The following is a 15624-nucleotide window of genomic DNA, read 5'->3' as shown; positions in this document are numbered from 1 at the left end:
ATCTGAACTAGGGTCGAAACCGGTCCCATTTCTAATTACTATTGAATAAGAATGTAATCACTACATTTCTTTCTCTTATGTATAGGTTGAACCTCTTTTTCAATTATTTAATTTTTAACGTTAATACTTTCAATACGGAACAATGAAATTTTTATCTTTAAATGTGTATGGAGACGCTGTTGTGAGCAGTACATGCCAAATGTTGTCCAGGAAGGTGACCGATTCGGACAAGGTTCTTTGATGGTTTGGGGTGGCATCATTATTGATTGTCGTACGGATCTTGTCATCGTCCGTGATAATCTTACTGCTGCAGGGTACATCAAGCAGAAACTGCTACATCATGTGTTGGTTGCTGCATATGGTGTTGGCCTTGAATTTGTACTCATGCACGACTATGCCAGGGCTCATGTAGCGAGCATCACGAGAGCTATCTTGCGAGAACTGGAGATTCAAGAGATGGAATGGGCAGCAGTGAGTCCCGACCTTAATCCCATGGAGCATGTGTGGAATAGGCTTGACAGAAGTGTTCGTGGGTGTCTTGTTCCACCACAACTCGAACCTCGAACAGGCTCTCATTGAAGAATGGGACCTGATACCACAATGAGATCTCCGTAGACTTATACAGAGCATGCCACGTAGGTGCCAAGCTGTGATAAATGCTCTTGGAGGACATACACCCTACTGAAGCTCTCCATCTGTGATAAAAATCCACCCTGGTGGACTGTTAGCACTTTGTTTTTGCCCCTGTTTGGACATTTCCATTTGCGTTCTGAAAATGAACATGAATCCATCAATGTTCTTTTGTATATATCAACGGTAAAGAATAAAGGTTTAGGTGGTAATATATCTGGGTGTGAGGTATTGTTTTGTGGAGCATGGCATACGTTCAAAAACATGTTCCACTAATTTTTTTGAACTGTGTAATTATTTTATTTTCTCTATCTAGTTACATGTGCAAAAAGTGACGATGAATGCATAAACAAACACGAGAAACCATTAGCTTTAAAAAAATATTAGATTTTGTCTCAAGTATCTTTTCGGGTAAATTCGGGCACCCAACATTTTTAAGTTACTACCTGATTTTACTGGGTGTATCAAGTTATTTTGGACAATTACACTAGAACCCCTTTTTAACGAATCTCAGGGTGATTTGATATTTCTTCCTTAAGGTACTCATCGAGCATACAGCCATTTTCAAGAAAATTTTGGAAATTTTTTTTTTTGGCCCATACGAAAGTATATACATGTTTTTTTATTATTTAGCTTTTTTATATACATTTAAATGATTGGTGCGCACGTGTTTCAGCAGCTGCCACTTTGACAACTTGACGTTTCTGGCTTAATATTTCAATATTATTTCATTCAAAGCGCGGGATGTGTTTGAACGCTTTATTTCTAATACTCAGAAGTTAGTTTTCCTGGCAGCCAGCAGATGGAAGCACTAACTATGTTGTATTCTTTGATTAAAGGAAGAACGTCTTTCTTCCTTGTCATGTGAGTGATAGTTATTTTGTACATGTGGTCTTCATGTTATATTTTGAAAGATGGGCTTCAAGTCTCGTACGCAAAAGAGAAGGAAATCGTGTGTTTCATGGTTATCAACACGCTAAGACACCTACGGAATTTCAAAATAACAGTGTTACTGATAGTGTGAATAATCTTGTGCCAAAAAGTGATTCACATAGGTTAGGTTCAGACATTGTAAATACTGACGTATTTAGTGATGTTAATTTTTGTTCTGGGAATGTTCTGTTTGATTTAGAATGTCTACAGACTATGATTTCATTTGTAGTTTGCCCTGAATGTTTGACATGTGGTAGTTTAGTTATAAATGAAGTAGATAATAAGAGATTAGGCTGGACCATTTCTATATTATTATCGTGTAAGATGTGTGGCTATCAAACACAAGACATTTGTTCCTCAAAAAAACAAGGACAAGTTCCTGATGTAAACAGGAGATAGGTGTACAGCATGCATGCTATTGGCTGTGGTCAGGCAGATGCCAAGAAATATTCTTATTTAATGAATATGCCTCCACCACCGACCACAAATTCATTTCAGAGACATGTCAATTTTTTTAGTAGCTAATGGTAAGGGTGATTCCTATAAACATAAGCATGGTTTTATCAGAAATAAATTGGGGCACAACTCTCAATAATTGATTAGAAAAGTTTATTAAAAACTTTCTGTCTCAATTCAACTCTACACTCAACAACACATAGCGCAATCACTTGGTACAAAAAGACTAAAGAATCATAGTTTCAGTCCTAGAGTAATAATAAATTTAGTGCGGTTCCGGTGCTAGAAGGTTAGAGACACAATCTCTGGATAAAACAATATAATAAGAAAAAACCACTACCATTGATATGGAAAATACTACAGAAACTACGAACTATTTTTCTCATCATGTCAAATTTTTAATGACACTAAGTACAGAAGAAAAATGATTAATTCCAATACCTCCCCTTGTCATAAAAATTTGACCACAATCACAAATAAAAAAAGTTAGGAACACACGTAGATAAACATGCGGACGCTAATCAACAAGTCCTAACAAGTTCCTAAATTTAGAAGTTCCCTCTCCTGACAATGCCTTTGTGAAAACGTCTGCCACATTTTCATCTGATCGTACATACACAAACTTTGCCAATCCCTTGGCCACAATGTCCTTTACAAACAAATAGCGGACATCCATATGTTTAGTTTTCTCAGACACAACATGAGTTGAGCTCACATGTATAGCACCTTGATTATCACAAAAAATTTGAATTGGCACTTTAACATAATTACAATCATCAAACTCATTGAAAAAATTATGCAACCACAACATTTCTTTTGTGCACACCACCATTGATACAAACTCAGCCTCCACAGTTTGAAGTAGCAACAATCTGTTGTTTCTTGCTAGACCATATAACCAGACAACCAGCAAATTTGCACACATACCCAGAAATAGATTTCCTGTCCTCAGAGTTAGCATAATCAGCATCGCAATAAACACTCATTGAATCATTAGTAGCTTTGTAGCATAACTTCACACCTCTTGTTTTCTTCAGATACTTAATTACCTTCTTTATTCTTTGCCGATCTTTTACGGTAGCGTTCTGAGAGTGTTGGTTCAGCTTGCAGACTGCAAAGGATATGTCCAGTCTTGTATTGTTGGCTATATAAAGTAGATTGCCTACAACCATTTGATACAAAATCTGATTACAACTATCGGCCTGCCGTGAAATCCTCTTGTCCCCTACATCCAATGGAGCAACACATCCTTTGGCATTTTCTAAGTTATACTCATGTATCGGATTATCAATGTATTTGCATTGATCAACATACACCGCATCTTTGGTTACAGTCATAGACATCGATAAAAAACTCTTAATTTGCCCACGATCCTTGAAGTCTAGATAGCGACACAATTCTGACTTAAACCACTCCAAAACTTCAACACCAATAGCTATCATATCATCAACATACACTCCAACTAGCATATTTTTACCGAAGTACACACATGGTTCACAAACAGATCTTTTAAGACCAATTGACTTCAAGACACCATCAGTTCCAGTCCTTCGAACTTTGGTGTAAACCATACATGCTTTTCTTTAACTTGTAGACACAGTTGGGTTTTCTTTCAAAACCACTTGGTTGCTCCACAAACACTTCCCTCCTTAATGTTACTCTTTAGAAATGCTGCATCTACATCATAATGTTGAATATCCCAACCTTTGACAACCGCAAGAGCAATCAAGATTCTGACAGTGACGCCTCAAAACAGGACTATAAGTATCATTATAATCAACACCTTCTACCTACTTATAACCTAAAGCTACAAGCCTAGTCCTGTAAATGTTCTCATTACAATCAAGTCCTCCTTTGATTTTGAACACCCATTTTGTCCCAATAAAATTCTTTCCTTTTGGTCTCTCATCCAATTCCCAACACTCATTTTTCTCAAAATTACTTAGCTCCTTCTCCATCACTGATTTCCATTTTTCACATTCAAGATCCGTCAAAGCTTCCTTGGCACTCTTCGGTAAACTGTCAGTTACAGCAGACACAACATGCAAATTACATCCAATGCAATCCAATCCACACACTCTTGTCTGTTTCTGATTCTCTCTGACCTACGTAGTTCAGGAATTATGGGTTCTTCCTGCACTTCAGCATTGATGTTATTTACAGTGATTTCAGGACCTCTATCTGGCTCATCTATTACTTGCTCATCAGTTCTGCACACCAAGTCAGATTCATTATCAGTGTCAAACAAACTTAAATCTACGACCAATGGTTTCTCACAAGACTTACTAGGCAACACAGTAGCAGGTCCTTCCTTAGTTTTCATGGGAAACTCTCTCCTCAAATACTACATTTCTGGACAAAATAACACACTTGTTTTCTAAGTCCCACAGCCTGTAACCTCTTCTATTGTCAGGATAGTCCAAAAAAGACACATTCCTTTGCTCTAGACTCCAATTTCTTAGCTTTGTTATGTTCCTCATATGCCCAGGCACGACATCCAAATACTCTCATTCTACAAATTTCCTCATCAGACAATTCTTTGTTAAATCACAACTCATAGGGTATATTGTATTCAATAGCAGATTCCTTACACCTATTCTTAATGTAACAGGCAGTATAGATCGTCTCGTCCCAAAAATTCAAAGGCATACCTGCATTCAATAATATGCACCGAACTAAACTCAGAAGCTGTTGATTCAGCCTCTCTGCCACTCCCATTTGCTGGTGTTCCCCTGGTAAAGACAGCCTGTGAACAGTACCATTGTCAACAAAGAACTGTTTCAAGTTATTATTACAATATTCTCCTCCCCCATCCGTTTGAACACTCTTTTCAGCTTTTTATCTTGAATATTCTCGGCCCTTTTCTTAAATGTAATAAGTTTTTCACAAGTCTCATTTTTTGCTTTAACACACTCACTTCACTGTATCTGGAATAGTCATCTGTCAAGGTTAGGAAATATTTTACCCCTCCAAAGGTTTCCGGTTTTACATAACAAACATCAGGGTAAACAAGATCTAAGGGAGTTGGTGATTTCACTAGTCTATCTGGGAAAGGAGCCCTTTTAGCTTTGCCTTTCATGCACACTTCTCACTACCTTTTTGCTCGCTAATCAAAACACACTCAGGCAAATTTTCAGCATGCCAAAAACGGTCATGCATATTTCTCTTGTTACCATCTTGCAAGCAACTGCACACACAGATTCCTGTTCACCACCACTATCTTGACAGTCATACTTCTCTAGTTCATACCAATCACATTCGATGGTATACATGTCATCGTCTTCTCTTGCACAGGCACTGAACAATTCTTCATCTCCATTCCCTTTGTAATAAGCAGTCAGCTTTCTATTTTCAATCTTCTTTTCTTCTGTCTCCGGTTCTTTCTTCTCTTCATAAGTGGCAACTTTATTCTTGTCTATCTCAAAACGCATGTTAGTTATCTCAAGTTGCCTCATCGACAAAATATTATCAGATGCATCTGGAACCCACAGCACTTTGGTTAGTTTCAAAGTCCATCCACCACACTGATCACTTATTTTCAGCACTATGGACCCACTGCCTTTCACATCACATTCGACACTTTTCTTTCCCACCTGCACTGAACCCGATACATTCCTTGTAAACTTGTTCAACAACTCACGGTGTGGTGTAATGTGATGGTTACAACCATTGTCCACGATCCTAGTATTTGCATCACTTGATTTTTCGTCCTGTTTACATTCTTTGTCCTCAGGTCTTCTCATCAAATGCACAGCTTTATTCACTTTCACAGTGCTATTTTCAGTCTTCTTTTCTTCTGTCTCCAGTTCTTTCTTCTCTTCATAAGTGGCAGCTTTATTCTTGAATTCTCTCTGTGGCTTCTTGTTGTCATGGGCATTCCGTTCTGAGCCCCTATTGTTACTTGTACTAGCCTCAGAGTTTCTACACTTAAACGAAGGATGTTCCTCATTGCCACGTCTACATTATGTCCAGGGTTAGATGTGTTCTTTTTTCGAGTGTATCGCCGAACAGGTTTTCGGCATTTCCCTCCGGGCACTGTATAGTCACTGGGCTTTCAGGCAGGAATCAAAACTGCTCCTTCTTAAGTAACACAAATTTAGTATTTTAATATTATCGTATATGATTATGTTATGGAGATTAGAACAGCTGTTGCACCTTACATGGGAGGTTTTGGGATTGCCTATAACCATTTTCATCCTAATATAAGACTGGGAATTTCACGGTTTTGTGTTAAAATGTTATAAAAACCGCAATTGTTTTATTTGCGCACATTACATTTAAAAACTTTGTATCATTTCGCACTCGTGCTGACTTGTACAGCGAGCAATCTTTCCTTCTGAGCTCAAGGTCGCGAATATCGTAATTTCGGAAGTGTTAATGATATTTTTTCAATGAATATTGAATTTTCACGACCACATTGTAATCGAAAGCGACTTTCAACCTATTAGGTCGTGTTACGTACATATAGTACGTGATGAAGAGATGTTAAGTACAGAACAAAAATGGCCAACCAGATACCAGTGGGATCCGAACCCACAACCTCGTGAAAATTCAATATTCATTGACTTGGCCCTCAACGGGCAACTTAAACACACACTACAGTGTGATGGTGGTAGTACCAGACCTGTAGCTCAGATCCTTTCCAACAGAACAAAGATGGCCTAGGCCACCATAGCTCAATCGGTAGAGCAACCGACGCGAAATCGGGAGGTTGTGGGTTCGATTCCCACTGGTGTCTGGTTGGCCATTTTTGTTCTGTACTTAACATCTCTTCATCACGTACTATATGTACATAAAAACGACCTAATAGGTTGAAAGTTGCTTTCGATATTTTTTCACTTTCCAATTTGATTGCAATTAGTGACGGGCAGAATTGAATATAATGCACTCGAGAACTTGAGTATTGATACATTCGAAACCATATTGTCGAGTTCAACATAACCTTTAAAAGTCGATGTAGGCACAAGATTTCCATAAACTGACTAGGACCAGTATGCTGGTGACCAAATTACAACGGAAAGAAAAATTTAAAAAAAGATTTTGCCATCATGTTAAACGCTTTTGTATCTAATGTGTAGGGGCCTTATTTTTTTGTGAAATAAAACTGTTGATTTCGGTGCTAAAACTGACACTATTTCAGTAGGTATTTCGTGAAATAAATTGTTATACTGATCGATGTTTCCTGTGATATCTTCCTTGTAGTAGCGTATGGAGTAAAAGTAACTAATTTTGTGATAAGGGGTTTTCAAGTAAACTCTTGTAATGTATCATTGTTATTAAATCTTAGAAAAACCAAATATGCAAATTGTTATAGAAATAAATATATAAATCACTGATACTTCGAAATGAATTTAGGTGATCTGCCCTATGATATACATTTATACATAGCCTACATTTTTAGACGTTGAATTACTTGTCTCCAAAGTAGAAACTAAACATGGTTTCAACATTATCAGGATGCAGAGTTGTGCGACAGTCAGAAAGTGTCTTTGTGAAAGCAGAGATGCTCCTCTCGCTGACCACATTAGACGTCGGAAACCATAATTCTTGCGAACACTTGGATGCATATTCACTGTGGTCTTTTATAAAACCTCCTAAAAGTTTACTAACACTTGTCTTCTTTCACTTCTTCAAACAGATGTGCTTTCATTGCATTTTGCAAAGTCATATAGCCCTGGAAGATGTTCATGGATATGCTCTTTTTCTCTGGTCGGGGATGAGTAGCTCAGATGGTTAAGGCACTGGCTTACTGACCCCAATTTGGCAGGTTCGATCCTGGCTCAGTCCGGTAGTATTTGAAGTAGTTCAAGTACATCAGCCTCGTGTCACTAGTTTACTGGCACGTAAAAGAACTCCTGCGGGACAACATTCCGGTATCTCGGTGTCTCCGCAAAACGTAAAATAACATGAAATAAAACTGTTGATTTCGGTGTTAAAACTGACACTATTTCGGTAGGTATTTCCTGAAATAAATTGTTATACTGATCGATGTTTCCTGTGATATCCTCCTTGTAGTAGCGTATGGAGTAAAAGTAACTGAAAACAATAACATTATTACTACTCAAACAGGCGATTTATTTACAATAGGCCTACCAATAAAGTTATTTCACAGTAAAGACAGTATTATTTTTCTTTCCTTTCATATTCATTCTCTTCCTTATGCCAGGATTATCCTATTTTTCTAGACGAATGTTGGCTTGCATGAATGCTTTTTTTGTGTCTATTACAAATTGCTCTCTATAATTTTTCAACACCTTTACGATCTGTAAAGTATTGCCGATTGATATTTTCCGCTTAGAATTATGTTCATTTGCTTCATTCTGATTCTCTGCAGTGTATATCGCACGTTTCCACTTTATGAATATTACCAGTACACTATTTAAACATTAGAATCTTTCTTGCAGCTTCAAGTACATAGAACCCCTCACTGTTGTATTCCTCAGCCCTCGGAAAACCTGTTGTGACTTCAGTTTTCGGTATTTTTATAATTAAATGTTGGACATTTGCCAATAAAGGTTCGTAAGTAACGAACTCTCATTGCTCACTGCTGTATCTGCAACCGGTCTTGTATCTTGTTACGATCACAATGCTATTTGCTGTAATTGATAACAGATATTGATTTTTATCGACTGCCTTAGAGATCGCAGATCTGAATACACATACTTTTGATACACAGTGCGCACCGCTTTGTGTGCATTTGTGTGGAGAATATACAGCGTTATCAAGCAAATGAGAAGGAAACTATAATAGTCAAGTTCTCAGAAGCATTTAAACGGTTATTGGAGAGCTCTTCCAGTGCCATTTCACATTTTTTGCACCAAGTGGGTTATATTTCGTGATTATTTGCGTTATTTGCGCAATAAATCAGATTTTGTGATATTTCGCAAGTTCATTTTGATAAAATAACGGTATTTTTAGTACCTGGGAAGTCATTATATAGACAAGAAAGAAGATATCAAAAAAACTTGTGCATATCGTTATTACCAAAAAATACGACCCCTACTAATGTGCTTTTATTTTATTAGATTAGAGAATGAAAAACTACTTGTGGCCAATTGTTGTTTGGCTTGGCGTTACGGGTACTACATTTATTGAAGAGTTTGGCTGATCAAAGTTGCTGAACTGAAAGAAGTTTTCGAAGGAATATGACGTCGTTTTCAGAGGAAACTGATGACGTTTCCCTGGTAAAACTGAATGTAAAGTTTCGAGGTATTAAGTCGCGTACTGGTAATAGCCACGGTGTAACTTGCCTGCCTCTCACCCGGAGGGCCCGGGTTCAATTACTGGCCAGGTCAGGCATTTTTACCTGGATATGAGGGCTGGTTCCAGGTTCACTCATTCTACGATTACCTCTAATTGAGGAGCTATTTAATGGTGAGATGGCGACCCCGGTCTAGAGTGCCAGGAATAACGCCCGAGAGGATTTGTCACACTGACCATGCGTCACCTTGTAATCTAGAGGCCTTCGGACCAAGCAGCAGTAGCTTGGTAGGCGGAAGGCCCATTGGGGCTGTAGTTTGGTTTGGATTAGGAATGTTTGTAAATTATTAGTATACATATTTCACTTTTGTGATGTTTAGCGAAATTGGTGATGGTTCATTCCTTCCCAGATTTTCTGTTTTCACGTGTTGTACTTTTTTTCCGTGGTCCCTCCAAAAACAGAGAATGGCTGTTCCTTTGTATCATCTTTTTAGATATAATATATTACGATACAGTATGCCGATGACACCGCATCTCCTGCTCTAACACCTGCAGAACTACAACAGTCAGTCAACTGCTTTAAAACTGCATGCGATCGCTTTGGTCTTCCTATTAATGCGGAAAAAAATGAAGGTACTTGCACAAACTGCCCCAGGATTAACACTTTCTGAGTTCAGTATTTCCATCCTGGACACAACACTGGAACAGGATGATAAATTTTCATATCTTGAAAGCACCTTGTCTAAACGGTGTACCTGTGAACAAGACGTTGATAAAAGAATTGGGGCTGCTCATGCAGCATTCGGATGACTAATGCACGGAGTCTTCTTGAATAACGGCCTAAAACTGCATACCAAACTGTTGTCATATCCGTGCTGCTGTATGGCTGTGAAACTTGGACACTCTATCACCGTGATATCAAAAGAACCTGAGCACTTCCACCAACAGAAAATGAGATTCATCTTGAATATTAAGTGGGAGGACTATGTGACCAACACGGTAGTTCTCGACAGAGCGCAGCTAAATAGCATTGAGGCAACAATCATCGCTCATCAACTGAGATGGTTAGGCCATGTTCACCACATGGGTGATACCAGGCTTCCCCGCCAAATTCTTTATGGTGAACTTTGCTCCGGCAGTAGACCTCATGGAGCCCCTCTTAAGCGCTTTAAGGACTAGCTAAAATACATCATGAAGACTAATGGTATAGATATACAGACATGGGAAGAATGTGCTGTGGACCGCTCACTGTGGCGGAACACTACATCTATCGCTGTCAACTTGTTTGAAAACGTTGCAGACATCAAGAGGCCAAGCGACAAGCAAGAAAACTCCGTCAATTACAATCCCGCCCCCCTCCACCCATTCAGTGTGATTTGCATGGGCGCATGTTTTATGCCAGGATTGGTCTGTTTAGTCATCGTAAACACATCCATAAACTTAGTTGAACTGGTGAATGTATGCAGGAAGAAGATATATATACTCGGATCGAGTTACAGCCGACGATTACGATGTATTGAATAGGAGGATTTTTTTACATTTAAATTGACTTAATTTAATCCACTATGGCGAGTAAATATTTTGCTATCATAGGTTATGATTAACATTTCCATGTTAACGTATAACTAATATAATAGAGTTTGAGGGATGTTCCACCATTCAACATGTAGCACCTCTTGGTGTCTACACCAAAATAATAATAATAATAATAATAATAATAATAATAATTGTCTTGCATTTGCAGATGACTTTGCAATACTTTCTGAAAATGTGACATCTGCTGTAACCCAAGTAAATGTCTTGGAAAGAATCGCCAGCAGAACTGGCTTAAGAATTTCTGCAGAAAAAACAAAATTTTTAACAAATATTTGGGATGCATCAAAATTTCTGAAAACAGATATTGGCCAAATAGAGAGGGTAAAAAAATTCAAATATCTAGGGGAAATAATCCAAGAAAATGGTTTAGAAAAATCTGCAGTAGAGGAGAGGGTACATAAAATGGAGAGAGCTTATGGTGTCACCAAAGATATCTACAATAAAAGATGCCTATCCAAAAATGCAAAAATAAGGCATTACAACACAGTAGTGAAGCCAGAATGCCTATATGCAAGCGAGTGTCTGGCATTAAACTATAATTTAGATAAGCTAGAAATACTAGAAAGGCGAATCATGAGGAAAATATTAGGCCCACAAAACACAGCAGAAGGTTGGAAATTACGAAGTAATGCTGAAATATATCAGATGTAATGAGGAAAAGGAGACTTATGTTTTTTGGACATTTATATCGAATGCAAGATAGTAGATTAACCAGTAAGATTTTCAGATATTTGTGGAGTAAGAAATCAACGACAAGCTGGGTCAACGAAGTAAGAAAGGATTTAGAAAAAAAACAATATAACAACAGAAGAAATAAATAATAGAGAAGGCTTTCGGTTAAAAGTATTGAAAATAGAAGGATTCCAAGGTAGGAAAGTAAAAACGACTGGTTCAAAGTGGTCTGAAGACAGAAAGAAGAAACATAGTGAACAGATGAAAGCGTACTGGAAGAAAAGGAAAGAACAAAGAAGAAGGAATTGAAATTGGCACGTGGTCCTCTGGTGGCCCATTCGAAAGAATAATAATAATAATAATAATAATAATAATAATAATAATAATAAAACAGGAATTAGAAAAATAATAATAATATTAATGTGGGGGATGGCTTACACAGGTGCACAATGACTTGGCAGAAATAGATATCAAGGAGGAGGTTATAAAAGAAAGGACATCATTTAGAAAGAAGGTTGCGGGATTGAGGGATGAGCAAGAAGAAGTCGAAGACTCAAGAATCTTTGGCGAGAGTGTAAAGAGAAGGGTATCAGTCTGCGTGACAGAAGGAAGATTGTGTAAACATGGTCCACAGGCGGCCGTATCGATAAATAATAATAATAATAATAATAATAATAATAATAATAATAATAATAATTAATGTGGGGAAAATAGAAAATATCAGTGTTGCGGCGGTTCACATCTAAGCTTTGGAAACAAGGTTGTTGACTTACCAAACACACAAAATCAAACCATACGCTAGGGAAACAACTTACAGGCCTAACAACAACTACAGAAAGGATTGTGGAACATGAAAGGAAGCCCTATTGAGGTCCGCGGGAAGGTATGACGTGGGGAAGAAAAGGTTCACTATAATCACCCTCAGACTAATGATTATTGACAAAATGAAGGATACAATTTCAAATGAACAATAAATTAATTGCAGATTAGCTGATACTTAACCCCTTCACGTACCATTTAACTGAACTTATTTTTGCCTTGGTGTACCATTTCTTTTCATTACTTTACATGATTTTATCACCGACACTGAAAAAGCATGCTTAACAGCAACTTAATGAGAGGAAATATCCAAATTACTGTCAGATGTACTTTGTGAAGTCTATGTGTATGGTAGATCATAAAACAGTCATATACGTGCAGCGCCACCTTGTACCGGTGGCATTCAAATGAAGATTCCTTCCTCAGAACCCGTGTCACACAGACTTTGCATCTCCGTGATGGAATAACATTCTTCGTTTTTGGGGGTATTTTGGTTGGAAAGTGTCCCCAGTGCCTCCCATGAAGTCTCAGTGGTGTATCATCAGGGCTTGGGCATCCTCATTTTGGATAGTCAGGCAAGGTCACACTTGCCAACAGCTGTTCAGCCAAATTGATCTGGAAGCTGGTAAAGCCTATTTGCTCCTTGTCAGGGTTGAGGAGGCAATGAATGATGTTGGAACTCAGAAGTATCATGTCTAGCATGTAGAAGTATATTTTTGTATCCTCTTACATACTTCCTCATCAAGGGGAATGATGTGAGTCTCTGGCCATGGGAATCAACACCTCCCATTGCACAGTTGTAGTCAACAACAAGATTGGTTCTGAACTTCATTTTTCCATCATACTTTACTACATCAAGGAAATCTGGCCTTCATTTCATCCACAGATACAGGAAACCAGTGTTCCTTTTCTTATGACATTACCCTATTTATATCCTCGGCAGCTGATACAAGATATTTACTTGCATAAGCATTTGTTTTATTGGTTAGGTGTTCCCAAAAGTCTGCTGTTAGAAATTTCTTTACAACTTGCATCCTTGCTTGAGACATGTTTCACCCCTATCAGCAATCACGTCACTATCACATGAACTACTTTCACTACTTTTATTTCCACTAAATTCTTCGTTGCTTATTTTAACATTAATGCCACTCTCTTCTAAAAATTCCCTTATAATCGTTTCGTCACTCAAGTTGGAGGCAGCCATGATTTCGCTTACGATGAAGTTGCTAAGATACAGATTATTCTTTCCACGGAATAACTGCACAGAAGTGTTTATCGAATACATCAATGAAATAAAATAGTGCTTCCATCTTTCAAGGAAACTGGCTTGGAGCGGATCCGGAAATAAACACTACGCGCAGGTGGAGAGATCCGTCTTTGTACCAGAGTCCAGTCGAAAGCCAGGACGGAGAGATCCGTCAAAGTACGTCAAGTGGTTAACGCACTAAAACAAAGCATGTTTAGATAGACTTACAAACCAAACTGGCAATCTAATTAAGCTCTTTGGGTACGAACGAACTTTGACATATAAGTTCACATTTAAGTAAAGTTTACAGAATGAAAGGAGGCATCCTCGAAAGAATCAAAAAATTAATTAATGTGATGTACCATACGCTATCCAAAAAAGAAAGTTACATTTCCTTTTAATTACAAAATATTGAGTCAGAAAAGAAGGTTTGCCTCTGAAAACGTGTTGCGGACTATCTTAACAGCTAAGTCATACTGATGCTCAGTTTTGGTAAATGTAGAAATCTAGGGGAAACTCCCAGTACTCAAAATAAAATTCTATATAATTACGGAAGTTACTTTAAGTGAGAAAAATCCCAAATGCAAGAATGCATTTAAATTAATATAAGGCAATAATTTAGCACTTACCGCGAGAGACTGGAGATCCAACACGGGACGTACGCAAGACGCATCTGCCCGCTGCAGTGATCCGAATTCAAAGACGCGGACAAATTGACACCCACACGCAAGGAGCCAAAAGCAGGAAATCGTACAATTGCAAGTAGCCAATGACCACACTCCAGATTCCCGAATTCACCATTGAAAAATGCCATTATACTGGTCAATAGACATAGATCTTATTGTGACCCATCCAAATTCAACATTTTTGATGATAAAGCATTTCGTAAGTTCTCGAACATTTCTATTCTGACACAAAAGTTTTCATCAGTGGAAACGGCACGCGCGGTATAGGCTGCCTCAAAAATAAAGCCCTTTTAAATTTTTCCAGCACCTTACAAAATTACAATTCTTGATGTACAGAATATACAATGATAATACCATTTAGTTCAGTAATTTTTCTTCTTCATACAATAATTTAAAAAATTACTTTCAATAAATTACATTTTAAAAAATTTTCTCTTTCCAAGTCCATAGTCCATATTCTTCATAGATTTCTTGAAATTAATTTAAACAATACAACACAACTACATGAAATTTACAGTTCCAAACAATATGTAATTAATTTCTTGATCTGTCCACAAAAATAAAATGGTAAAACAACATATTAAGCATTTCTGTGGCTTCACTGATTTCTGTTCACTGCTTTTCAACAATGGTCACTCCCTTGGAGTTGAAACCGGTCTTCTCTTAACAAATTTAATATATTTTACAATGTGTTGAATGGTGGACATCCCTCAAACTCTATTATATTAAATATTTTGCTATTATGAATTCCCATTATAATGGACTTCTACTGTATATTTTTAGAATATTATCACATAATGTGGAGCTCTGCTATATCCTTTTCAGAATCTGGATTAAGGGAGGCAGGTTGTATGTTTTGTGTATCTTTGAAGTTTGGAAATAAAGTTATATTTATGCTGTTTGAGAGAAGTAGTTCCTTCAGCCATAGTTTATTATGGTTTTGAAGTTTCTCAGACAATGTGAGAAAATTTCTGCAACTTTGTAATCAGTTTAGATGATTCTCATTTGTGTACAGGTGTTTGGAGAAGTGCAAGAAGATTGGTGAAGGAGTATACGGAGAGGTATTCTCATTGGAGCGCCCCAACAGTGTCCCTTCTGTTCTGAAGATCATCCCAATAGAAGGAGAGCTGGAAGTCAATGGTGAACCGCAGAAGACATACGGAGAGATTTTGTCGGAGATTGTCATAGCCATGTGAGTGATTATCGCTGGTATCACCTGAAATGTCATCAGTGAAGTGGAGGAAACAAAAAATGGGGAGAAATATTTCTCTGCTCATTGTTTCTGAAAAAAATAGGAGTTTCATTGCACCTATCCTTACTCCAGTACAAGTTTCCGAACTTTGGACACCACAATACACAAAGCGAAATACGCTTTTGTTATGTCCT

General features: G+C 37.7%; 1 protein-coding gene and 1 non-coding gene across 6 annotated transcripts in view; both read left to right on the top strand.

The window, feature by feature from the left end:
- Nucleotides 1-15624, top strand: part of Haspin (haspin) — a 369818-nt gene that overhangs the window by 227645 nt on the left and 126549 nt on the right. For all 5 annotated transcript variants that reach the window (XM_068229912.1, XM_067156416.2, XM_067156420.2 and 2 more), the window contains one exon: nt 15254-15430. In XM_068229912.1, the coding sequence (XP_068086013.1) occupies nt 15254-15430 (177 nt within the window). The remainder of the gene's footprint in view (nt 1-15253; nt 15431-15624) is intronic.
- Nucleotides 6684-6757, top strand: TRNAS-CGA (transfer RNA serine (anticodon CGA)). Its single transcript has one exon. It is a non-coding gene; the product is annotated as a tRNA-Ser (tRNA).

The sequence above is a fragment of the Anabrus simplex genome, chromosome 12, assembly GCF_040414725.1.
Source record: "Anabrus simplex isolate iqAnaSimp1 chromosome 12, ASM4041472v1, whole genome shotgun sequence".
In the NCBI taxonomy this organism is placed as follows: Eukaryota; Metazoa; Arthropoda; class Insecta; order Orthoptera; family Tettigoniidae; genus Anabrus; species Anabrus simplex.
Note: the sequence above shows the minus strand (reverse complement) of the source record. Positions and strands in the feature narration are given on the sequence as shown.